Source organism: Nerophis ophidion, linkage group LG11 (genome assembly GCF_033978795.1).
Source record: "Nerophis ophidion isolate RoL-2023_Sa linkage group LG11, RoL_Noph_v1.0, whole genome shotgun sequence".
NCBI lineage: Eukaryota > Metazoa > Chordata > Actinopteri > Syngnathiformes > Syngnathidae > Nerophis > Nerophis ophidion.
The window spans coordinates 6,241,064-6,268,335 of record NC_084621.1 but is presented as its reverse complement, the minus strand read 5'-3'; the positions used below and the strand labels follow the sequence as shown (position 1 = coordinate 6,268,335).

Sequence of the window (27,272 nt, the reverse complement as noted above, 5' to 3'; positions counted from 1 at the left end):
AAGTGCATTTATCGGGAAAAAAATGGATGAAAGTTATAGCGAGCGGAAAAATCTCTACTTCCATCCATCCATGTTCTACCGCTTTTCCATCTCGGAATCGTAGTGGGATGCTGGAGCTTATCAAGCTTAACAAGTCACCCACCTCATCGCGGACATGTCTTTATTTATTTCAACAATTTCCCCTAAAATACGCATGGAGACTCTTTAATATCGACAGCTGCAGCCCTGCGCGTAAAAGCCACATGCGTCGTGGAGCGGTTACTATAGCAACAAAGGCACAATCTAGCTTCCCACAGCTCGGCGAGGTGTTGAAAGGTTAAGGCACGAACAAATTAGTCGGACTTTTACATGATTTATTCAGTGTCGACTCGCCAAACACCATTTTATTTGTTGAGAAGGCCACTTTGACAACAGTGCTCCATTTTTTTTTTTGTCAAGCCCGGGGTAATTTATCATCTTCTCCTGACGTACTATTCCTTGCCCTCCTCTCCAAGGTGACCTTCCTGCAAGATGTCCTCTCCCCCAGAGCTGTCCTCCCCTCTCCTCTTCACCACGCTGACCCCCTTTCACAACGTCGGCCCGGCCTTCCCGTCAATGGAGCCCAACAGCACCTCTTGCCAAGAGTGGGAGCAGGCCCACAACATCCTCTTCCACATGGGGAACTTGTCTCTGCTGCTGGGTCTGCTCATCCCCACCACGCTTAATCTGCACATGATCCTGCTGCGCCTTCTTCTGGCGACAGGTCGGTTTGCTTGACCCTCTATTAGGGGTGTAACGGTACGTGTATTTGGATTGAATCGGAGGTGTATCGAATGAGTTTGTACGCTAAAGTCTTAACAAGCTGCTCTGCTTTCTGCCTCTGTATGAGCACCCAGCATTGTCCCGCCCACACAACCGTCTGATTGGTTACATACAAAGCCAATCAGCAGTGCGTATTCAGAGCGATGTAACAGCGGCGTAGCTCGGTTGTTAGAGTGGCCGTGCCAGCAACCTGAGAGTTGCAGGTTCGATTCCCGCTTCCGCCTTTCTAGTCACCGCCGCCGTGTCCTTGGGCAAGGCACTTTACCCACCTGCTCCCAGTGCCACCCACACTGGTTTAAATGTAACTCAGATATTGGGTTTCACTATGTAAAGCGCTTTGAGTCACTAGAGAAAAGCGCTATATAAATATAATCAGCAGTACGTATTCAGAACGCATGTCGTCAATGCTTCAGCGTCGAGCAGATACTTAGCAGCGGACATCGTATTCTCCCCAAATTATAAAAAACACTTAAACTACTACTAGCATCACTATGAGCCCGTTGACCTTCTAGAACAGTGGTCGGGAACCTTTTTGGCCGAGGGGAGCCATGAAAGGCAAAAACTTTTAAATGTATTTTTGTGAGAGCCATATAATATTTTTTTAACACTGAATACAACTAAATGCGTACATTTTTAAGTACGAGCAACATTTCTAGAGTATAATAAGTCTCTTATTCTTTTTAATGACATTGTTATTCTGAAGCTAACCAATAATAAATCAAATACTTCTTACCCTTAATGCGTTTTCTTGAACAGGTGCGGTAGGAAAATGGATGGATTGATTAAAATGCATGAGAATGTTTTATATTTTGAACGTTATTTTTAACACTGTGATTACCAGCGGAACTATTCATTACTTATCGTGTTAAGCAATGTCAGCTAAGATTGACCTGAGAGCCAGATGCAGTCATCAAAAGAGCCATAGGTTCCCTACCCCTGTCCTAGAAACTTAAACTGCAGATCAGCTCGCTCGCAGTTCTAGCTTGAGGTGAAGGCTGATTAGCTTTTAGCGTAACGTTAGCTCATTTTGGTGTGTGTGTGTACATGTGCGTGTGTGTTAGGGGCAGCAAAGCCCTGTCTGTCTGTTATTTCACATGAACTAACATGAAGTCCATGGTGTTCCGGGATGAATAGTCTCTCCTATTGCTATTGCACTATTTTTTCAGCAATAGTTATATTAATCATTAGTAATTTGAATGGCAGGGTCCCTGCTATCACACGTTGACAAAAATATAACATTTACATAATAAAAGTCAACTACAGGCTTCCCAGATGCTGTAATAAATCAAGCATGATGAGTTGACTTGAAACTGTTTAATGTTGCACTTTTTATATGTAGAAGAAAGTTTTTTTTAATTTTTTTAATCAAAGCAACAATTTGAGACAGATTAATGTGGATTAACGTGGGCCGAATTATTATTGCGTTCCCAATGTTAAAAGGATAAAGCCATTGTTTACCATTTTGGTAAATAAAAACCAAAAAATGTATATTTTGTTGTTTTATTACTGTACCAAAAATGAACCAAACCGTGACCTCTAAACCGAGGTACGTACCGAACCGAAATTTTTGTGTACCGTTACACCCCTACCCTCTTATCACATGACATCTGGAATAGTCTCGCTACTGTCGTGTTATTTTTATTACAATATTTGCATAAGGATGAAGGGGAGGCGGGGTGGGGGGTGGGGGGTTGGGGGGGGGGGGGTCTTGAATAAAGTTTCAACAATGGTGAAAGGAAAAAAAAAAAAACATGTTTATTTTCCACTTGGATTCAGACAGGAGACAGGAAGCAGCGCGATTCATGGGAAATGGTGCCGTAAATTCAAAGTGGTCATTTATTTATACAGCCTTCTTCTCTTAGAGGCATTTCCCAGAGGGATGAGACGGAGAAAAAAAAGAGAGAGGGGGGGAGGGAGGAAAAGAAAGCAGAGACACAAAGTATTGGACAAGAAGGCCTTGTTACGAAACCCAAAACCAGTGAAGTTAGCACGTTGTGTAAATCATAAATAAAAACAGAATACAATTATTTAAAAATCATTTTCAACCTGTTGTTAGGAGTGGGTCAAGTGGAAGTGACGGGAGGCCAGGTAGAATTAAAACAAAAGAAGAATTTAATAAGTCCAAAAGTGCAACAAAAGGTGATGGGGCAAAAGTGCACACTATGTATAAAACAAACACAAACAGGTCTCTCAGTGTTCGGCAGGGGAATAGGCCATGAGCACAAAATGGTCCAACACAAAAATCCTCTGAACCTCAGGGAGGCCAGGAAGTAAACACAAAGAGGTGAGGAATTGCAGGAATAGGGTAGAACAAGGCACCAAGGCTTATGAGGTAAAACGGGCGTCAGCACTTGGGCGGTACGGGAGAAAAATCACCGGTAGGACCCAGCTGTCGGTGACGAGCTTAAATACACCTCAGTAGGGATTAGTTGCAGGTGTGCCTCGCTGGGGACTAATTACTGAAGAAGAACAGACACCATAAAAAAAGGAAAAGGCAGGGAAATGACAATACACAAAACCTATATTCAACTGAATAGACCGCAAAGACAAGATACTTAACGTTCCAGCTGGTAAACCTTTGCTATTTTTTGCAAATATCAGCTCATTTGGAATTCGATGCCTGCAAAATGTTTAAAAAAAGCTGGCACAAGTGGCAAAAAGGACTGAAAAAGTTGAGGGATGCTCATCAAACACTTATTTGTTACATGCCGCAGGTGAACAGGCTAATTAAGAACAGGTAGGTGCCATGATTGGGTATAAAAGGAGCTTCCATGAAATGCTCAGTCATTCACAAACAAGGATGGGGCGAAGGTCACCACTTTGTGAACAAATGCGTGAGCAAATCGTCCAACAGTTTAAGAACAACATTTCTCAACGAGCTAATGCAAGGAATTTAAGTATTTTACCATCTGCGGTCCGTAATATCATCAAAAGGTTCAGACAATCTGGAGAAATCACTGCACGTAAGCGATGATGTTACGGACCTTCAACCCCTCAGGCGGTACTGCATCAAAAACCGACGCCAGTGTGTAAAGGATACCACCGCATGTGCTCAGGAACTCTTCAGAAAATCACTGTCGGTAACTACAGTTTGTTGCTACATCTGTAAGTGCAAGTTAAAACTCTACTCTGCAAAGCGAAAGACATTTATCAACAACACCCAGAAACACTGGCGGCTTCGCTGGGCCCGAGCTCATCTAAGATGGACTGATGCAAAGAGGAAAAGTGTTCTGTGGTCTGACAAGTCCACATTTTGAGTTGTTTTTGGAAACTGTGGACGTCGTGTCCTCTGGACCATAGGGGAAAAGAACCATCCGGACTGTTAAAGGCGCAAAGTTCAGAAGCCAGCATCTGTGATGGTATGGGGGTGTATTAGTGCCCAAGGCATGGGTAACTTACACATCTGCGAAGGCACCATTAATGATGTTTTAAGAGCAACACAAGCAACGTCTTTTTCATGGACGCCCCTGCTTATTTCAACAAGACAATGCCAAGCCTCTTTCTGAACATATTACAATAGCGTGGTTTCATAGTAAAAGAGTGCGGGTCCTAGACTGGCCTGGTTGTAGTCCAGACCTGTTTCTCATTCAAAATGTGTGGCGCATTATGGAGCCTAAAATACCACAACGGAGACCCTGGACTGTTGAACAAATTAAGCTGTACATCAAGCAAGGGAAATCTTCAAAAATTGGTCTTCTAAGTTCCCAAACGTTTACTGAGTGTTGTTAAAAGGAAAGGCCATGTAACACAGTGGTAAAAATGCCCCCGTACCAACTTTTTTGCAATAAATTCCAAGTTAATGATTATTAATTGTTTCTCAGTTGGAACATTAAATATCTTGTCTTTGCCGTCAAGCCAATTGAAAATAAGTTGAAAAGGATTTACAAATCATTGTATTCTGTTTTCATTTACGACTTACACAACGTTCCAACTTCACTGGTTTTGGGTTTTGTAAATTTGAAGTTCCGCAAGTCACTTAAGATTCCGATTTAAAGTACCGTGGTCATTTTTTGGAATGAAATGTATTTATTTCTGAGCTGCTGGTGTATTCTGTTTATCTGTCTCATGCCCCGGCAGGCTGTGGCTTCTTCATCGCCTGGGCAACGTTGTACAGGTGCAACATGGACGTGATGGTTTGGAACGCCGTTTTCCTGGTGGTCAACTTCATGCACTTGACGTACCTCTTGTACAAACGCAGACCGGTGAGTTCTGGATTTTAAGTGGGATTTACGAGTCGCATCCTGGGTAGTCGTTCAAAAGACGTACTCGTAGTTTTATTTTGTTAAGTACAGTAGTTAGTACTTCAACTTGCGATCTTAAGTTCTCAAATCGAGGTCGGCCATTGAAATGAATTGCAGTCAATGAAATTGGTGTTAGCCCACCCAAAATATAATTTTTGACAAGTAACCCTTAGCTAAGAAATCAATCAATCAATCAATCCATGTTTATTTATATAGCCCCAAATCACAAATGTCTCAAAGGACTGCGCAAATCATTACGACTACAACATCCTCGGAAGAACCCACAAAAGGGCAAGGAAAACTCACACCCAGTGGGCAGGGAGAATTCACATCCAGTGGGACGCCAGTGACAATGCTGACTATGAGAAACCTTGGAGAGGACCTCAGATGTGGGCAACCCCCCCCCCTCTAGGGGACCGAAAGCAATGGATGTCGAGCGGGTCTAACATGATACTGTGAAAGTTCAATCCATAGTGGCTCCAAGACAGCAGCGAGAGTCCCGTCCACAGGAAACCATCTCAAGCGGATCAGCAGCGTAGAGATGTCCCCAACCGATACAGGCGAGCGGTCCATCCTGGGTCCCGACGAGCGGTCCATCCTGGGTCTCGACTCTGGACAGCCAGTACTTCATCCATGGTCATCGGACCGGACCCCCTCCACAAGGGAGGGGGGACATAGGAGAAAGAAAAGAAGCGGCAGATCAACTGGTCTAAAACGGAGGTCTATTTAAAGGCTAGAGTATACAGATGAGTTGACACACACACACACACACACACACACACACACACACACACACACATTGTCTGTCCGATGGAGTATTGTTTTTTTTTACAGGGCTTAATGATCGCAATATAGCAGACCTGGGCAAATTAAGTTAAGCTTTTCAATCTGGCCCGCCGGACCTTCTCAAAAATGTTGTTTAAATCTTTAAGCTCAAAACTATAGCCGCCATTATGGTGTGCGGTGATGTTTTCAAATGACCGTAAGTCTTGAACTATACAAAGTATTTCATTGGTTGGATTCTGCGCTTTTGCATGATATACTAGTTACTATGGTCATCTAATTAGTTACTATGGTCATCTAATTAGTTACTATGGTAATGTAAGTCACAGCAGCCCAGACGAGGCACCAAGCAGTGTGGGTGGGGAGCGTTTCCACAGAGTGTCAGCCTGAAATGCGGGTTTCAGGGACAGACATGGAAGGGGATATATATATATCAGATAATAAGTGTTTGTTTATTTCCCTTCGCGTTCATATTTGTGGCATTTTTGTTGCGTTTCGCTTGATTGTAAATTATGTCCATCGAGAGGGGGTGTGACCTTCATATGTTGTCAATATTCAGTGTTTTATCGGTCATAGTTAATATCGTCAATCCCGCATTCTTTATTTTCACGTACATTCTGGGTGTCTCATTAAGTTAAAAAAAAAAGTACAATTCCATTCTGTTTTTTTATTTAAGGTGGTCTCTCAAAACGTTTTTAGCATTCAGTCATTATTGTAAGGTTTTCTATTAGAGGGGAACATTATCACAATTTCAAAAGGGTTAAAAACAATAAAAATCAGTTCCAAGTGGCTTGTTGTATTTTTTGAAAATTTTTTCAAAATTTTACCGGTCCCGGAATATCCCTAAATAAAGCTTTAAAGTGCCTTATTTTTGCTATCTTCGAAACCACTATCCATTTCCCTGTGACGTCATACAGGGCTGCCAATACAAACAACATGGCGGTTACCTCAGCAAGCTATAGCGACATTAGCTCGGATTCAGACTCGGATTTCAGCGGCTTAAGCGATTCAACAGATTACGCATGTATTGAAACGGATGGTCGGAGTATGGAGGCAGATAGCGAAAACGAAATTGAAGAAGAAATTGAAGCTATTGAGCGAATAGCTATTGACGCTATTCGGCCAAAGCGTGGGTGTACCTAATTAAGTGGCCCATAGCATGGCTGCCTTATTAGCATCGCCGGTAAAATGTGCGGACCAAACGATCAGGACTTTCGCATGTCGTGACGCTGGAGCAACTTAAATCCGTCGATTGGTAAGTGTTTGTTTGGCATTAAATGTGGGTATCTAGTTTCAAATGTACATACAGCTAGCGTAAATAGCATGTTAGCATCGATTAGCGTCGCATGTTAGCATCGATTAGCTGGCAGTCATGCCGTGACCAAATATGTCTGATTAGCACATAAGTCAACAACATCGTTGACTTTATCGTTGCAAATGCATTTGCAGGTTATCCATACATCTCTGTGCCATGTCTGTCTTAGCATCGCCGGTCAAATGTGAAGACACTCTGGTACATTCAATGGGGGTCTGGCGGCAGATTTCTTGCCGGTGGTGCAACTTGAATCCCTCCCTGTTAGTGTTGTTACACCCTCCGACAACACACCGACGAGGCTTGATGTCTCCAAGGTTCCAAAAAATAGTCCAAAAAACGGAAAATAACAGAGCAGAGACCCGGTGTTTGTAATGTGAAAATGAATATGGCGGGTGTGTTACCTCGGTGACGTCACGTTCTGACGTCATCGCTAAAAGAGCGATAAACAGAAAGGCGTTTAATTTGCCAAAATTCACCCATTTAGAGTTCGGAAATCGGTTAAAAAAATACATGGTCTTTTTTCTGCAACATCAAGGTATATATTGACGCTTGCATAGGTTTGGTGATGATGTTCCCCTTTAATGTTCCTAAAAATCAGATATTCCTGCCCCCCATACACATTATTTTTCTCAAAATTTGTCCCCCCGCGGCGAAACAATTGCCCAGGCGTCAGGTGGTGTTGATGACGAACCCCAAGATGCAGAGATGGCGGCAGGCATTGTAAAGGAAAACATGATTTAACGTCCATTAAATAAAGACAAAAAGAGGCTAGGAGACAAGGGGCTAGGAGACAGCAAACTGTAAATAGTTATAGGAACTAACAGGAACAGCTTACCGCACTGAGAACGACACGACAGGTAGGAACGACAAGAGGTAACGACTGGAGGAGAAAGCAGGTCTAAAAATCAATCAATCAATCAATGTTTATTTATACAGCCCCAAATCACAAATGTCTCAAAGGACTGCACAAATCATTACGACTACAACATCCTCGGAAGAACCCACAAAAGGGCAAGGAAAACTCACACCCACTGGGCAGGGAGAATTCACATCCAGTGGGACGCCAGTGACAATGCTGACTATGAGAAACCTTGGAGAGGACCTCAGATGTGGGCAACCCTCCCCCTCTAGAGGACCGAAAGCAATGGATGTCGAGCGGGTCTAACATGATACCGTGAAAGTTAAATCCATAGTGGCTCCAACACAGCCGCGAGAGTTCAGTTCAAAGCGGATCCAAGACAGCAGCGAGAGTCCCGTCCACAGGAAACCATCTCAAGCGGAGGCGGGTCAGCAGCATAGTGTCTGGCTGATTGACACCAGGTGTGGCCAGGTGCCAATCAGCCACAGCTGAGGGCACACAGCACTCAAGGAGACAAACCGGAAACAGAGCCAAAATAAGAGCGCTGACAGGAACTAAAGACAGGAAACAAAGACAAATGCAGAGGAAAAACTAAGACATAGTCAAATTGTCAGGGACAAGCCTGACATCTATCTTGTAATAGAGTATTCCCATTTGCTGCTATATGAATTAGAATGCATGAAAAAAAAAAGAAAAACGTGTTCTTGTCTTACAAAGATATTGTGAATGATTGCAGTTCTCCTTTAAATCAGTATAGTTTTAATTTTCTATCGTAACCATTTTTAAAGGCCTACTGAAAGCCACTACTAGCGACCACGCAGTCTGATAGTTTATATATCAGTGATGAAATATTAACATTGCAACACATGCCAATACGGCCTTTTTAGTTTACTAAATTGCAATTTTAAATTTCATTCGGAGTTTCTTGTTGAAAACGTCGCGGAATGATGACGCTCGCGCGTGACGTCTCGAGTTGGAGGGGACATATTAGCGCAGCACCACTTGCGGCTAAAAGTCATCTCTTTTAATCGCGAAATTACACAGTATTTTGGACATCTTTGTTGCTGAATCTTTGTTCAATTAATAATGGAGAAGTCAAAGTAGAAAGATGGAGGTGGGAAGCTTTATCCGTTAGCCACACAAACACACGGTGATTCCTTGTTTAAAATTCCCGGAGGTGAAGCTTTACTATGGATCAGAGCGGTCAAGCGAACATGGATCCCGACCACATGTCAACCGGCAGGTTTCGGTGAGAAAATTGTGGTGAAAAGTTGCCTCTTACCGGAGATCTGCGGTCCGAATCGCTCTTGCTGCTGGAGGCTCCCATTAGAAACAATGTGAGGATGTGAGGAGGCCACATCGTTCCAGTGCTTCACTCTAACTTTCCTCATCCACAAATCTTTCATCCTCGCTCAAATTAATGGGGGAAATCATCGCTGCCGTGACTAATTCCCTCAGACATTGGCGTAAACACACCCGTGGACACACCCCTCCGACTATCAGGTACTATTTAATCTCACTAAAACACTAGCAACACAATAGAAAGATAAGGGATTTCCCAGAATTATCCGAGTAAATGTGTCTAAAAACATCTGAATCGCTCCCAATGCAATTTTAACTTTATTTATTTTTTTTATTTTTTTTTCTAGTCCTTCGCTATCAATATCCTCAGCCATGAATCTTTCATCCTCGCTCAAATTAATGGGGAAATCGTCGCTTTCTCGGTCCAAATCGCTCTTGCTGCTGGAGGCTCCCATTATAAACAATGTGAGGATGTCACATCGTTCTAGTGCTTCACTCTAACTTTCCTCATCCACGAATCTTTCATCCTCGCTCAAATTAATGGGGAAATCATCGCTTTCTCGATCCGAATCGCTCTTGCTGCTGGAGGCTCCCATTATAAACAATGTGAGGATGTGAGGATGCCACATCGTTCTAGTGCTTCACTCTAACTTTCCTCATCCACAAATCTTTCATCCTCGCTCAAATTAATGGGGGAAATCATCGCTGCCGTGACTAATTCCCTCAGACATTGGCGTAAACACACCCGTGGACACACCCCTCCGACTATCAGGTACTATGTAATCTCACTAAAACACTAGCAACACAATAGAAAGATAAGGGATTTCCCAGAATTATCCGAGTAAATGTGTCTAAAAACATCTGAATCGCTCCCAATGCAATTTTAAATTTATTTATTTATTTATTTATTTTTTCTAGTCCTTCACTATCAATATCCTCAGCCATAAATCTTTCATCCTCGCTCAAATTAATGGGGAAATCGTCGCTTTCTCGGTCCGAATCGCTCTTGCTGCTGGAGGCTCCCATTATAAACAATGTGAGGATGTCACATCGTTCTAGTGCTTCACTCTAACTTTCCTCATCCACGAATCTTTCATCCTCGCTCAAATTAATGGGGAAATCGTCGCTTTCTCGGTCCAAATCGCTCTTGCTGCTGGAGGCTCCCATTAGAAACAATGTGAGGATGTGAGGATGCCACATCGTTCTAGTGCTTCACTCTAACTTTCCTCATCCACGAATCTTTCATTCTCGCTCAAATTAATGGGGGAAATCATCGCTGCCGTGACTAATTCCCTCAGACATTGGCGTAAACACACCCGTGGACACACCCCTCCGACTATCAGGTACTATTTAATCTCACTAAAACACTAGCAACACAATAGAAAGATAAGGGATTTCCCAGAATTATCCGAGTAAATGTGTCTAAAAACATCTGAATCGCTCCCAATGCAATTTTAACTTTATTTTTTCATTTTTTTTTTTTTTGTAGTCCTTCGCTATCAATATCCTCAGCCATGAATCTTTCATCCTCGCTCAAATTAATGGGGAAATCATCGCTTTCTCGATCCGAATCGCTCTTGCTGCTGGAGGCTCCCATTAGAAACAATGTGAGGATGCCACATCGTTCTAGTGCTTCACTCTAACTTTCCTCATCCACAAATCTTTCATCCTCGCTCAAATTAATGGGGGAAATCATCGCTTTCTCGGTCCGAATCGCTCTTGCTGCTGGAGGCTCCCATTATAAACAATGTGAGGATGTGAGGATGCCACATCGTTCTAGTGCTTTCACTCTAACTTTCCTCATCCACAAATCTTTCATCCTCGCTCAAATTAATGGGGAAATCATCGCTTTCTCGGTCCGAATCGCTCTTGCTACTGGAGGCTCCCATTTTAAACAATGTGAGGATGTGAGGATGCCACATCGTTCTAGTGCTTCACTCTAACTTTCCTCATCCACAAGTCTTTCATCCTCGCTCAAATTAATGGGGAAATCATCGCTTTCTCGGTCCGAATCGCTCTTGCTGCTGGAGGCTCCCATTATAAACAATGTGAGGATGCCACATCGTTCTAGTGCTTCACTCCAACTTTCCTCATCCACGAATCTTTCATCCTCGCTCAAATTAATGGGGGAAATCATCGCTTTCTCGGTCCGAATCGCTCTTGCTGCTGGCGGCTATGATTATAAACAATGTTCAGATGTGAGGAGCCCTACAACCCGTGACGTCACGCGCACATCGTCTGCTACTTCCGGTGAAGGCAAGGCTTTTTTATCAGCGACCAAAAGTTGCGAACTTTATCGTGGATGTTCTCTACTAAATCCTTTCAGCAAAAATACGGCAATATCGCGAAATGATCAAGTATGACACATAGAATGGACCTGCTATCCCCGTTTAAATAAGACAATCTCATTTCAGTAGGCCTTTAACACTGTAAACATTCACCCTGGGTTGCATATTCTTATTGCTTCGTCATAGTTGCAGATATTTTCATAGCCCGGGTTTTGACTTATTGCCTATTATGTGTGTGTGTATCAGTTGCTGGGGTGTTGAAGATTCAGTGCACTGCTGCCACCTGGCTGGAGGCTTAACTATCATCCGAGCAAGATGCTCATACTGAAAGTCCCTCATGCCTATCATGGCCCCGCTGGCACCCGACTAGGCTGCAGATTTTTGCAAGTCACATGGCCTCCCTGGGTTTGGTTCTGCTTTGTAGTAAGGGGATTCCATCCATCCATCCATTTTCTACCGCTTATTCCCTTTCGGGGTCGCGGGGGGCGCTGGCGCCTATCTCAGCTACAATCGGGCGGAAGGCAGGGTACACCCTGGACAAGTCGCCACCTCATCGCAGGGCCAAAATTCAAGTTTGATAAAATAGAAGGGTACCTCTGGAGGATTTAGCGTGAACAACAAGCCGAGAGCAAACTGACAGAATCGGAGCAGGACCTGTCCTCCTCGGCCAAGCGCTGCTTCTTCTCATTTTGGTGTGTTTTCAAGTAGACCAGCTGTGATCAATTCACTTTTTTTTTTCAGTATCAGTTTGTAATTTAAGACTGTCTGTTTCTGTCAGATTAAAATCGAAAGGGAACTGAGGTCGGTGTACAAGCGGATGTTTGAGCCCCTACACGTGAACGAGGCTCTGTTCCGAAAGCTCACTGGACCGTTCTGCGACATCTTGTCGCTAAAGAAGGGCCAAGCCTACGCTGCAGAGGACAAGACCTCCGTGGACGAACGACTGAGCATTCTTCTTAAAGGAAAGTATGTATTGTTTGATGACGGGGGGGTTTGTATAACACAGTGGTGTCAAAGTCAAGGCCCGCGAATGAATGATCTACAGCAGGGGTCACGAACGCGGTGCCCGCGGGCACCAGGTAGCCCGTAAGGACCAGATGAGTCGCCCGCTGGCCTGTTCTAAAAATAGCTCAAATAGCAGCACTTACCAGTGAGCTGCCTCAATTTTTTTAATTGTATTTATTTACTAGCAAGCTGGTCTCGCTTTGCTCAACATTTTTAATTCTAAAAGGACAAAACTCAAATAGAATTTGGTCTTCACTTGTTTAAATAAATTCCTTATTTTTTTTACTTTACTTCTAATAACTTTCAGAAAATCAATTATAGAGAAAAAATACAACCTCAAAAATTATTTTAGGATTTTTAAACACATATACCTTTTAAATTCCTTCAATCCCACCTAGTACCAACCCCGTCACGTCCGTTGTGTCCTGAGCAAGACACTTCACCCTTGCTCCTGATGGGTGCTGGTTGGCGCCTTGCATGGCAGCTCCCTCCGTCAGTGTGTGAATGTGTGTGTGAATGGGTAAATGTGGAAGTAGTGTCAAAGCGCTTTGAGTACCTTGAAGGTAGAAAAGCGCTATACAAGTACAACCCATTTATTTATTTATCATTCTTTCCTGACAATTTAAATCAATGTTCAAGTATTATTTTGTTTTTATTGTAAAGAATAATAAATACATTTTATTTGTATTCTTCATTTTAGCTTCTGTTTTTTCGACGAGAGAATTTTGTGAAATATTTCTTCAAACTTATTATGATTAAAATAAAAAAAAATGACTCTGGCAAATCTAGAAAATCCGTACAATCAAATTTAAATCTTATTCAAAAGTCTTTTGAATTTCTTTTAAAATTTTTGTTCTGGAAAATCTTGAAGAAATAATGATTTGTTAGAAATATAGCTTGGTCCATCCATCCATTCATCCATCCATTTTCTACCGCTTATTCCCTTTCAGGGTCGCGGGGGGCGCTGGCGCCTATCTCAGCTACAATCGGGCGGAAGGCAGGGTACACCCTGGACAAGTCGCCACCTCATCGCAGGGCCAATAGCTTGGTCCAATTTGTTATATATTCTAACAAAGTGCAGATTGGATTTTAACCCATTTAAAACATGTCATCAAAATTCTAAAATTAATCTTAATCAGGAAAAATGACTAATGATGTTCCACGAATTATTTTCATTTTTTCAAAAAGATTCAAATTAGCTAGTTTTTCTTTTTCTTTTTTTTTTGGTTGAATTTTGAATTTTAAAAAGTCGAAATTGAAGATAAACTATGTTTCAAAAGAAAATGTTCATCTTTTTCGTGTTTTCTCCTCTTTTAAACCGTTCAATTAAGTTTTTTTTTCATCATTTATTCTCTACAAAAAACTTTCCGTAAAAGGAAAAAAATGTACGACGGAATGATAGACAGAAATACCCATTTTTTAATATTTATAGATTTATTTATTAAAGGTAGATTTAGCAAACTGGCTATTTCTGGCAATTTATTTAAGTGTGTATCAAACTGGTAGCCCTTCATATTAATCAGTGCTCAAGAAGTAGCTCTTGGTTTCAACAAGGTTGGTGACCCCTGATCTACAGTATGTCCCCCGGGATGATACTTGATTAGTATTAGAACCGGCCCGCAGGCCACAGCCGCCTGCTGCTGCTGTTTTGCACGCACCAATACTCTGTCAGTGTTGGCGCTAGGAATTTTTAAAATGGGGTCCCACAGTAAATTTTTGGGGTGCCACTTTTTTGTAATCGTTTCGAAAACATGATGAATGTATGCATTATTCCTGTTATCTCACATTCTATATTGTGTTTAGGGTAAAGGTTGTCATAAACGTGACTAAATTTATTTACAAAAATAATACAAAAGAAAACACATTTTTATGATATGTAAATATATTCAGTTTTAAACATTCATTCACTTTCTTCTTTCCTTCATGGATCTAAACTTTACCGCTGCCCGGTACTTTTTCTATATTTTTATCGTAATATTTTCAGGATGTGTTTGTTCTATTTTTGGCCAAAGTAAGACAAAGAAAACAATCTGAAGTTGTCTTTAATTTTTATGTTTTATTGCTATGATTCAGGTTTTCCTCTATGCCGGGGGTCGGCAACCTAAAATGTTGAAAGAGCCATATTGGACCAAAAATACAAAAACAAACATGTCTGGATCCGCAAAAAGATAAAAGCCATATGACATACAGATAGTGTGTCATGAGATATAAATTGAATTAAGAGGACTTAAATGAAACCAAATGATCTCAAATATAGCTACAAATGAGGCATAAAAATGCAATATGTACATTTAGCTAGCCTAAATAGCATGTTAGCATAGATTAGCTTGCAGTCATGCAGTGACCAAATATGTCTGATTAGCTCTCCACACTAGTCAATAACGTCAACAAAACTCACCTTTGTGCATGAATGCACCAAGGTGGACAAAATGAGACAGAAAAAGAAGTGGCATAAAACACGTCTTAGAAAGTCGGAGAAAGTTATACATGTAAACAAACCACGGTGAGTTCAAGGACCGCCGAAATTAGTAGGACAAAACGGCGCTCTCCAAATACTCGAATCAGTGAGGCATGTTTAATAACAATAATGTGCTTTATAACAATTAGGGAGGTTTGTGTCATGTTTGTCCTCCTACAGAAATATATTTAAAAAAATATATATTTTTTATATTTTTTTTTCCCCCTCATCTTTTTCCATTTTTCATACATTTTTGAAAAAGCTCCAGAGAGCCACTAGGGCGGCGCTAAAGAGCCGCATGCAGCTCCAGAGCCGCGGTTTGCCGACCCCTGCTCTATGTGGCCCCTGTGCTAAAACGAGTTTGACACCCTTGGTATAAGACAGGGGTCAGGAACCTTTTTGGCTGAGAGAGCCAAGAAGCCAAATATTTTAAAATGTATTTCCCTAAGAGCCATTTAATATTTTTTTAACACTGTACACAACTAAACATATGCATTTTTAAGTAAGACCAGCATTTTTAGAGTATAATAGGTCTCTTATTCTTTGTAATAACATTGAGTACACAAATAATAACGTTATTCTGAAGCTAACTGTGGAGGGGGCGTGGCCAGCAGCAAAGCGGGGTGTTATTTTTTTAACACTGTGATTACAAGTGGAATTATTCTTTACTTATCGTGTAAAGCAATGTCGGCTCAGATTTATCCGAGAGCCAGATGCAGTCATCAAAAGAGCCACATCTGGCTCTAGAGCCATAGGTTCCCTACCCCTGGTATGAGACATCGGTAAATGGTGTAAACTGCAATGAACCGCAAGTGTGCCATAATAGTTTCAAATCATTTTAATTAGTCGTGCATTTCTGAACATGACGTTTGGAAATTGTAAAATTGGGTTACGTTGTTTGCAGTCTGTTTGAATTACATCCGTCTCGCTTCAAGAGGTTAGCAATAGTAAGTTTAAATACATAACACAATACATATAGTGTTCTGTTATTGGACTTTTGTGCTCGTCACAGTTTGTCCATAACAAACACAATGTTCAAACATAAGGGTGTCCATATGTGCACTTGGCACCAGGACACCCTAGGCTGCAGTTCCATGATCGACTTTGTAGTTGTGTCATCGGATTTGCGGCCTCATGTTTTGGACACTCGGGTGAAGAGAGGGGCGGAGCTTTCTACCGATCACCACCTGGTGGTGAGTTGGCTGCGATGGTGGGGGAGGATGCCGGACAGACCTGGGAGGCCCAAACGCATCGTGAGGGTCGGCTGGGAACGTCTGGCAGAGTCTCCTGTCAGAGAAAGTTTCAATTCCCACCTCCGGAAGAACTTTGAACATGTCATGAGGGAGGTGCTGGACATTGAGTCCGAGTGGACCATGTTCCGCACCTCTATTGTCGAGGCGGCTGATCGGAGCTGTGGCCGCAAGGTTGTTGGTGCCTGTCGTGGCGGTAATCCTAGAACCCGCTGGTGGACACCAGCGGTGAGGGATGCCGTCAAGCTGAAGAAGGAGTCCTATCGGGTCCTTTTGGCTCATAGGACTCCGGAGGCAGTGGACAGGTACCGACAGGCCAAGCGGTGTGCAGGTTCAGCGGTCGCGGAGGCAAAAACTCGGACATGGGAGGAGTTCGGGGAAGCCATGGAAAACGACTTCCGGACGGCTTCGAAGCGATTCTGGACCACCGTCCGCCGCCTCAGGAAGGGGAAGCAGTGCACTATCAACACCGTGTATGGTGCGGATGGTGTTCTGCTGACCTCAACTGCGGATGTTGTGGATAGGTGGGAGGAATACTTCGAAGACCTCCTCAATCCCACCAACACGTCTTCCTATGAAGAAGCAGTGCCTGGGGAATCTGTGGTGGGCTCTCCTATTTCTGGGGCTGAGGTCGCTGAGGTAGTTAAAAAGCTCCTCGGGGGAAAGGCCCCAGGGGTGGATGAGGTCCGCCCGGAGTTCCTTAAGGCTCTGGATGCTGTGGGGCTGTCTTGGTTGACAAGACTCTGCAGCATCGCGTGGACATCGGGGGCGGTACCTCTGGATTGGCAGACCGGGGTGGTGATTCCTCTCTTTAAGAAGGGGGACCGGAGGGTGTGTTCCAACTATCGTGGGATCACACTCCTCAGCCTTCCCGGTAAGGTTTATTCAGGTGTACTGGAGAGGAGGCTACGCCGGATAGTCGAACCTCGGTTTCAGGAGGAACAGTGTGGTTTTCGTCCTGGTCGTGGAACTGTGGACCAGCTCTATACTCTCGGCAGGGTTCTTGAGGGTGCATGGGAGTTTGCCCAACCAGTCTACATGTGCTTTGTGGACTTGGAGAAGGCATTCGACCGTGTCCCTCGGGAAGTCCTGTGGGGAGTGCTCAGAGAGTATGGGGTATCGGACTGTCTTATTGTGGCAGTCCGCTCCCTGTACGATCAGTGCCAGAGCTTGGTCCGCATTGCCGGCAGTAAGTCGAACACATTTCTAGTGAGGGTTGGACTCCGCCAAGGCTGTCCTTTGTCACCGATTCTGTTCATAATTTTTATGGACAGAATTTCTAGGCGCAGTCAAGGCGTTGAGGGGTTCCGGTTTGGTGACCGCAGGATTAGGTCTCTGCTTTTTGCAGATGATGTGGTCCTGATGGCTTCATCTGACCGGGATCTTCAGCTCTCACTGGATCGGTTCGCAGTGACCGGAATGAGAATCAGCACCTTCAAGTCCGAGTCCATGGTTCTCGCCCGGAAAAGGGTGGAATGCCATCTCCGGGTTGGGGAGGAGACCCTGCCCCAAGTGGAGGAGTTCAAGTACCTAGGAGTCTTGTTCACGAGTGGGGGAAGAGTGGATCGTGAGATTGACAGGCGGATCGGTGCGGCGTCTTCAGTAATGCGGACGTTGTACCGATCCGTTGTGGTGAAGAAGGAGCTGAGCCGGAAGGCAAAGCTCTCAATTTACCGGTCGATCTACGTTCCCATCCTCACCTATGGTCATGAGCTTTGGGTCATGACCGAAAGGATAAGATCACGGGTACAAGCGACCGAAATGAGTTTCCTCCGCCGGGTGGTGGGGCTCTCCCTTAGAGATAGGGTGAGAAGCTCTGCCATCCGGGAGGAACTCAAAGTAAAGCCGCTGCTCCTCCACATCGAGAGGAGCCAGATGAGGTGGTTCGGGCATCTGGTCAGGATGCCACCCGAACGCCTCCCTAGGGAGGTGTTTAGGGCACGTCCAACCGATAGGAGGACCCAGGACACGTTGGGAAGACTATGTCTCCCGGCTGGCCTGGGAACGCCTCGGGATCCCCCGGGAAGAGCTAGACGTAGTGGCTGGGGAAAGGGAAGTCTGGGTTTCCCTGCTTAGGCTGTTGCCCCCGCGACCCGACCTCGGATAAGCGGAAGAAGATGGATGGATGGATGGAAGATATTTTTCTGAATTCTGGTGTGTTTTGCAACAGGATGAGAGTGTCCTACAGAGGCCATTTCCTTCACAACATCTACAGCAATGCCTTCATTGACTCTCCAGAATTTAGATCCACTGTGATGCACCGAGGAGAGAAGTTCCAGGTAAATAAAAAAAATAATAATTATAATCATGCATGATGTAATATTTGAAAACACTGGCCAAGATTACCATAGGTGTCTCAGGAGTTTGAAACAATTATCTAACTGCAGTGGTGGGTCGTCAGGGCCAGCAAGAACTTATGATCATAATTAATGATACATGTAATATTTTATTTACTTTCCCTAAATATCTAAAAGTATTCTTATGCTCTTCATGTCATATTATGCCCCTTCCATTGCAATTATTTTTAGGTTACAGTTTGTATCCAATCAGAATTCAGCTAGCTTATGTTGTCATGCTGTACCAAATCTGCCCGGAGCCTTCAGAATCAATAATGCGGGCGTGTGTGCACTGTAAGTGAACGGACACATACAGTTGATAGACAATTGCCATAACCAATCAGATCACAAGTTTTTTGTCAGTAAGACCTTCCAGCTGGCCTCACGCTGTGATTGGACACTCACTTGGGAGTCCCAAGTGAGTATCCAATCACAAGTTGCGAAAACAGGAAGTGGCACCGGAGCCATAGTAAGTCGCAGGAAGCTTTACCGGTACAATAACCACGAAGATAAAGTGTTTGTCTAACACAGGGGTGCCCACACTTTTTCTGCAGGCGAGCTACTTTTCAATTGACCAACTCGAGGGGATCTACCTCATTTATATATATCATTTATATTTATTTATTTATGAAAGAGACATGTTTGTAAACAAGTTAAATGTGTTTAATGATAATACAAGCATGTGTAACACATAAAGATGTCTTTCTTTCACGAAGACAAGAATATAAGTTGGTGTATTACCTGATTCTGATGACCTGCATTGATTGGAATCAGACAGTAATGATGATAACGCCCACATTTTCAAATGGAGGAGAAAAAAAGTTGTCCTTTCTGTACAATACCACATGAAAGTGGTTGGTTTTTGGCATCTAATTCATCCAGCTTCCATACACTTTACAAGAAAAACATTGGCGGCAAATTCCGTAGCTTGCTTGATTGACATTCACGGCACCCGAGGGTCTTGTGAGATGACGCTGGCTGCTGCCAGTTCATTATTATGAAAAAATGACAGAGAGGAAGGCGAGAAACAATTTTTATTTCAACAGACTTTCGCGCCGTCCCTTCCGTCAAAACTCTAAAGGCCGACTGCACATTTCCTATCTTCACAATAAAAGCCCTGCTTCATGCTGCCTGCGCTAACAAAATAAGAGTCTCGGAAAGCTGGCGTGCACAAGTGATGTGCACGCCAGCTTTCTGAGGGATCGCTTGTGCACGCCAGTTTTCCGAGACTCTGTATTTAGTTAGCGCAGGCAGCATGAAGCAGGGCTTTTATTGTGAAGATAGGAAATGTGCAGTCGGCCTTTAGAGTTTTGACGGAAGGTACGGCGCGAGAGTCTGTTGAAATAAAAAGTGTTTCTCGCCTTCCTCTCGGTCATATTTTCATAATAATAAACTTGCAGCAGCCAGCGTCATCTCACAAGACCCTCCGGTACCGTGAATGTCATTTAAGTGACGTCTTGGTGAAGATTGATGATCACTAATTTTTAGGTCTATTTTTTTTAAAAGCCTGGCTGGAGATCGACTGACACACCCCCCGCGGTCGACTGGTAGCTCGCGGTCGACGTAATGGGCACCCCTGGTCTAACACCTAGTAATCCGCTGTGAACAGATAAAGCCAAGCAGTGCAGGTTTAGCAAGCGGTGCACATTCCGCGAAGGAAATACATTTTTTTGGCAGGCAACCACATTTTGGCAGCGGAATGGTTTGCTCGCCCCTTTCACAGAAATCAAAGGACTACGACGGCACTTCTGGCTGATACGGCGTCGGATTGGTGCTACAAATTGTGTTTTCAAATACTTTTGTCATGTACGGCGGGGAAAGGAGACGACACCAAAGCAAAAATCGGTTCAATAGGTTTATTGACCTTCTTGATGAGTGTGTGGGGGGTGTTTGCTACTCTATGTGTTTGGGGCAAAACGATGTGTAGAATTAACAAGGTTAATGTTACCAGGGTTTGTTGTAATTGTGTGTTGGATGAATCTTTCGTCAGACCAGAGGGGCAAGGCGAGAATACAATCCGTGGGTAAGCAAGCGGTCGGGGGGCCGGAGAGAAGCAACAAGGTCCATGTCCAAGCGGGGGTCGAGGATCGAGGGAGGCAGTTCAAAATCCAGAGAGGAGTCGAAGCACACGGCTTGATCACAGGGAACTGGAAAGGCACTGCGGGGAACGCAAAGGACATAAGACATGGGAACTGAGAGGTCAGAGAGAGAGAGCAAGTACGCAGGAGGGAAGCTTACTATGAGGAGTGAACTACGTTCCGGCACTGGGTCTTCGGGTCCGCTGGTCTTTATCCTGCCTGCCCTCATTAGTCCCAGATGCACTGATTACTGATTGCCTACAGCTTCCAGCGGCGGTGTCAACCGAGCATGCAGCAAAAGGCATGAGGGATTGTGCAAGCGCCGTGACAATTGTATTTATTTCTTTTTTCATATTTCATTTGTTTTATACAATTCTTCTCATTTTGACAGTACCACATAAGATATGTTTTAATTGCTGAAGCGGGTTTATTGAACGTTAAATGCGCCAAAAAATAGACCCTTTTGTACACTGTTGAGTGGTTTCAATGCACAGTAGTGTGCAAGTGTGTTTCTGTGTAGTATCTGCAGCCATGTCCATCAGGTGAAATAAATTACGCTATTTTGAGAGGTGAAGTCGGACTAAGTTGGACACTCCTGAAGGCCAAGGTGAGAAACGCACGGCCACGCCACTGAAATTCACCCAGAACACCTTTTTTTTTCTAAAAAAAAAAATACTCATAAAACCGTCCGTGGAAGTCGCTTCCGAGCGGTCCCACTGTCAGACACGGCACCGGAGCGCAACGTGCAGGTTCAACAAGGTTTTAATGATATTATTTTTTCAACAAATGTTTTCTCTCCTATTAGAACGTGACTTTTCAGTCACGTCCGTATCCTCTCTCTCTTCCTGCTCCCGGCCGCTTACTGTTAAAGACAAACGATGATTAGAGTAACACGTACAACCCGTGAAATCTAATCACCTGCCAGCTGTGTCTCGCCGTCAGCACTGCCACGCCCCTGTCTGATGGTGCTCTGTCCTCAGCACCTTGGACAGAGGCGGTGACTTTTTCTCCTGCAATCCTTGAAAATGGGCTGTAATTCCAAAACCTTTTACATCTGCGGATGGGTTAAAAACGTTCTTTTGACAAGTTTTTTCATGTATGATCGATAGGTAACTATTATGGCAGAGGAGAACTGTAAGCTCCTGTGTTGGTCTCGGGAGAGACTCACCTACTTTCTGGAGTCCGACACGTTTCTTAATGAGGTCTTCAGGTACCTCATCGGAAAAGACATCACCAACAAGCTCTATTCCCTCAACGACCCCACGCTCAGTGACAAGGTGGGTAAAAAATGGTTTTATTTTATTTTATAATTGTCTATTTTTGTGATGCGAACTGGTTGAAATGGTTGTGGGGATGTGTCTCAGGCAGTGAAAAAGATGGACCGCCAGCCCAGCCTCTGCTCCCAGCTGTCAATGATGCAAATGAGGAACAGCATGGCCAGCACCAGTGACAGTGACGATGTCCTTAATCAAATCCTGAGGGGAGGTTCTGCCGGTTCCTCGCTTCGTAAGTCACATTCATTCAAATTAAATTAAGCGTATACAGTATAGCTCCAATTAACGAAGCCCTTTACACTTGGTGCTGGTATTAAACCGTATTTCTTATCAGTTAAAAAAAAAACCCAACAAGGTTTAAATTCCACTTCCACTAGTGTCAGATTTAGTCAGGTTTATCATCTACAATAGTGCATAGAGCAGGGGTGTCCAAACTTTTTCCACTGAGGGCCGTACACTGAAAAATTGGGGGCCGTTTATTTAAAAAAACAATACAATATATGAATAAAAAATATACATTTAGGCCTCCACTCAGGTTTGATCCCGGGGACCCCAAAGGGTTTTGATAAAAATAAAATGTTGAATATATGTCATTGGAAAACAAAGTTGTTTTTTTTTTTGTATCGAAAAGAAATAAATACATAAAAAAGATGGTTATTTTTATTTTTCATACAATGAAAATAACAATCACCAGTCAGCAAAAACAAAAAATAAATGACAAGAACAAGTGTGTTTTTTTAATATATTCTGACACCTGAAACGGATGTTGTTACTTAAAGACAAGGCTTCGTGTGTCTAAAATGAGTTTGACACCCGTGGTTTACATGTAGTAACAAAAATCACAAGTTGACATCTTTAATTAATAATGTTTCATTTCTTCTAACCATCTCCTCTTTTGCTCTCCACTTGGGTAACTTCACTCCATTTAGATAAAAACCTCCCATAACCGCACCGATAGGTTTGTTTTGGTCTGGCTTTCAGAATCATGTCCGTGCATGCGCAGTAGCATGAAATAGTCCAATTCATGACTGATGAAGCGCTTTAATGTTTTTTGATGCACACAAATGAAGACCAAAAAAAATTGTTTTATATAAGAGAAGACTATCAAACATCTCTGAGATGGAAATCTCGGGGGCCCCAGCCTGTGTTTGCCTAATGGTAAGTGTGCCCCTGGCTTTAATGACAGACATTTAACCTAAAGTAAACAACCAATACCTGGAACAATAATGAAAAGTTTGTGCTTTTAAATTGAGTCTGACTGTTTTACATTTACATTGTGATAGTAATACTCAAGCAGCAGTTCTTGGTTTGCTGTGGTGCAGACTTGCGGGTACATGCATGCTGTATAATGCAGCACTGAAAATTTCATTTCAAACTGATACTTTTAATCATACTTGCCAACCCTTAGACCTCTGATTTCGGGAGGTGGGGGGCGGGGCGTGTTTGGGGGCGTGGTTAAGAGGGGAGGAGTATATTTACAGCTAGAATTCACCAAGTCAAGTATTTCATATATATATATACTGCGATGAGGTTGTGACTTGTCCAGGGTGTTTGCAGCCTTCTGCCCGATTGTAGAAATACTTGACTTTCAATGAATTGTAGCTATATATATATATCTATATATATATATATATATATATATATATATATCCATATATATATATATATATATATATATATACATATATATATATATATATATATATATATATATATATATATATATATATATATCCATATATATATATATATATATATATATACATATATATATATATATATATATATATATATATATATATATATATATATATATGTGTATGTAGGTGTGGGAAAAATCACAAGACTACTTCATCTCTACAGAACTGTTTCATGAGGGGTTCCCTCAATCATGATTGAGGGAACCCCTCATGAAACAGTTCTGTAGAGATGAAGTAGTCTTGTGATTTTTCCCACACCTACATATTGCGCTCTACCACGGTATCGAGCACTATTCTCTGGATAATCCAATCAAGACATATATATATATATATATATATATATGTATATATATATATATATATATAATACTTGAATTTCAGTGTTTATTTATTTACACATATACACACACATAACACTCATCTACTCATTGTTGAGTTAAGGGTTGAATTTTCTATCCTTGTTCTATTCTCTGTCACTTTTTTTTATAACCATGCTAAACACCCTCTCTGATGATGCATTGCTGTATGGCTCGCACAAAAGTGCTTTCATCAAATGCACTAGAGTCTGGAATCTTCCATCTTCGTCTTCTTGTTGTGTGCCCAGTTATGCACTGCACTCTCTAAAAGCCGTAGATGTTATTGTCACATATGCATGTACAGTAGATGGCAGTATTGTCCTGTTTAAGAGTGTCACAACATTGCTGTTTACGGCAGACAAACTGCTTTACGGTAGACGAAAACTTGACCGCTGTTGTTGTGTGTTGTTAACACGCTGGAAGGACGTTAATGAAACTGCCTAACAATAAACCCACATAAGAAACCAAGAACATCGTACAGTTATAACATCATTGGGCAGACATGCTGTTTATATTATGGGAAAGCGGATGTGAAAACAGGTTGTCCTCACTCAGTTCCGCATGGAGCTGGAGGGGGCGTGGCCTCCAGCTCCGCTTAAATTTAGGGAGATTTTCGGGAGAAAATTTGTCCCGGGAGGTTGTACGGAGCGGCGCTGAATTTCGGGAGGGTTGTCAAGTATACTTTTAATGAAAATGACATTGGCCTTCAATCTGCAAATCTCTCATAAATTAAATTTCCACAGAAACTCATAATTAGTCAGATTGAAAAAGAATGAATAACATTAGGAGGTGCGATACCAGGGCTTCACGGTGGCAGAGTGGTTAGTGCGTCTGCCTCACAATACGAAGTTCCTGCAGTCCTGGGTTCAAATCCAGGCTCGGGATCTTTCTGTGTGGAGTTTGCATGTTCTCCCCGTGAATGCGTGGGTTCCCTCCGGGTACTCCGGCTTCCTCCCACTTCCAAAGACATGCACCTGGGGATAGGTTGATTGGCAACACTAAATTGGCCCTAGTGTTTGAATGTGAGTGTGAATGTTGTCTGTCTATCTGTGTTGGCTCTGCGATGAGGTGGCGACTTGTCCAGGGTGTACCCCGCCTTCCGCCCGATTGTAGCTGAGATAGGCGCCAGCGCCCCCCCCGCGACCCCAAAAGGGAATAAGTGGTAGAAAATGGATGGATGGGTGCGATACCACACATTTTTATTATCAGTCGCTGCTTCAATTTGACTCAAAGAGCCTGGAGTTAATTGTTGCACTTAAAAATGCTTTTAGCACTGAAAAGTAGCTCCTCTTTATGTGGCCGCAGGTAAAGAGATTGTGTTAATTTATTCTCATTTAGAGTGACAGAATCCACTCAAGCATGAATGCCAATATTTTTACACCAGCCTGCTGAATGTCTCCATGTAGAAAAATCACCTGGTGTCAGGACCTCCTCCAAGATGAAGCCAATTGAGGAAGGCATGGAGGATGATGTTTTTCTGGATTCTCCACTCGCCGAGCCATGCCGCCTGTCCAGCACCTCCACTGAGGAAGTGTAACCTTGGAGAAACACACTGGCATTGTATTTTGATCTACATCATATTTTGATCTAGATTCTAGATCATATGCTTTGTGGCATACCTGTTGCGTGTGGAAATGTATTTATGTACTGCTTGTCCTGTCACTATTCTACACTTTTTGTCACATTTGTTGTTTTTTCTGTCATTTCTGTCACTTGTAATGAAATAATAAAATATGTTGGGTGGGAAAAAAATCAATCAATCAATCAATCAATGTTTATTTATATAGCCCCAAATCACAAATGTCTCAAAGGACTGCACAAATCATTACGACTACAACATCCTCGGAAGAACCCACAAAAGGGCAAGGAAAACTCACACCCAGTGGGCAGGGAGAATTCACATCCAGTGGGACGCCAGTGACAATGCTGACTATGAGAAACCTTGGAGAGGACCTCAGATGTGGGCAACCCCCCCCCGCCCCCTCTAGGGGACCGAAAGCAATGGATGTCGAGCGGGTCTAACATGATACTGTGAAAGTTCAATCCATAGTGGATCCAACACAGCCGCGAGAGTTCAGTTCAAAGCGGATCCAAGACAGCAGCGAGAGTCCCGTCCACAGGAAACCATCTCAAGCGGAGGCGGATCAGCAGCGTAGAGATGTCCCCAACCGATACACAGGCGAGCGGTCCATCCTGGGTCTCGACTCTGGACAGCCAGTACTTCATCCATGGTCATCGGACCGGACCCCCTCCACAAGGGAGGGGGGGACATAGGAGAAAGAAAAGAAGCGGCAGATCAACTGGTCTAAAAAGGAGGTCTATTTAAAGGCTAGAGTATACTGATGAGTTTTAAGGTGAGACTTAAATGCTTCTACTGAGGTAGCATCTCGAACTGTTACCGGGAGGGCATTCCAGAGTACTGGAGCCCGAACGGAAAACGCTCTATAGCCCGCAGACTTTTTTTGGGCTCTAGGAATCACTAATAAGCCGGAGTCTTTTGAACGCAGATTTCTTGCCGGGACATATGGTACAATACAATGGGCAAGATAGGATGGAGCTAGACCGTGTAGTATTTTATACGTAAGTAGTAAAACCTCAAAGTCGCATCTTAAGTGCACAGGAAGCCAGTGCAGGTGAGCCAGTACAGGCGTAATGTGATCAAACTTTCTTGTTCTTGTCAAAAGTCTAGCAGCCGCATTTTGTACCAACTGTAATCTTTTAATGCTAGACATGGGGAGACCCGAAAATAATACGTTACAGTAATCGAGACGAGACGTAACAAACACATGGATAATGATCTCGGCGTCTTTAGTGGACAAAATGGAGCGAATTTTAGCGATATTACGAAGATGAAAGAAGGCCGTTTTAGTAACGCTTTTAATGTGTGACTCAAAGGAGAGAGTTGGGTCGAAGATAATAGCCAGATTTTTTACCGAGTCAGCTTGTTTTATTATTTGGTTGTCAAATGTTAAAGTTGTATTATTAAATAGAGGTCGGTGTCTAGCAGGACCGATAATCAGCATTTCCGTTTTTTGGGCGTTAAGTTGCAAAAAGTTAGCGGACATCCATTGTTTAATTTCATTAAGATACGCTTCCAACTGACTACAGTCCGGCGTGTTGGTCAGCTTTAGGGGCATGTAGAGTTGGGTGTCATCAGCATAGCAGTGAAAGCTAATACCGTATTTGCGTATGACGTCACCTAGCGGCAGCATGTAGATGCTGAAGA

The 27,272-nt window shown here is 43.1% G+C and overlaps 1 protein-coding gene across 1 annotated transcript; it reads left to right on the top strand.

The window, feature by feature from the left end:
• The first annotated feature begins 510 nt into the window (after positions 1–510).
• On the top strand, positions 511–25,806 carry bves (blood vessel epicardial substance). The gene is made up of 7 exons (XM_061914971.1): positions 511–742; positions 4,879–5,003; positions 12,368–12,555; positions 18,473–18,581; positions 21,826–21,993; positions 22,081–22,222; positions 25,453–25,806. The coding sequence occupies exons 1-7, from the start codon at positions 511–513 to the stop codon at positions 25,581–25,583; spliced, it is 1,095 nt and encodes a 364-aa protein (XP_061770955.1). The 3' UTR covers positions 25,584–25,806.
• Positions 25,807–27,272: the final 1,466 nt, after the last annotated feature.

Excerpts from the sequence above, each read along its gene's own strand:
- bves (XM_061914971.1), top strand. The coding sequence starts at position 511 with ATGTCCTCTCCCCCAGAGCTGTCCTCCCCTCTCCTCTTCACCACGCTG. Across the intron at positions 12,556-18,472 it reads AGCATTCTTCTTAAAGGAAA|GATGAGAGTGTCCTACAGAG; the intron begins GTATGTATTGTT and ends GTTTTGCAACAG. Across the intron at positions 18,582-21,825 it reads ACCGAGGAGAGAAGTTCCAG|GTAACTATTATGGCAGAGGA; the intron begins GTAAATAAAAAA and ends TATGATCGATAG.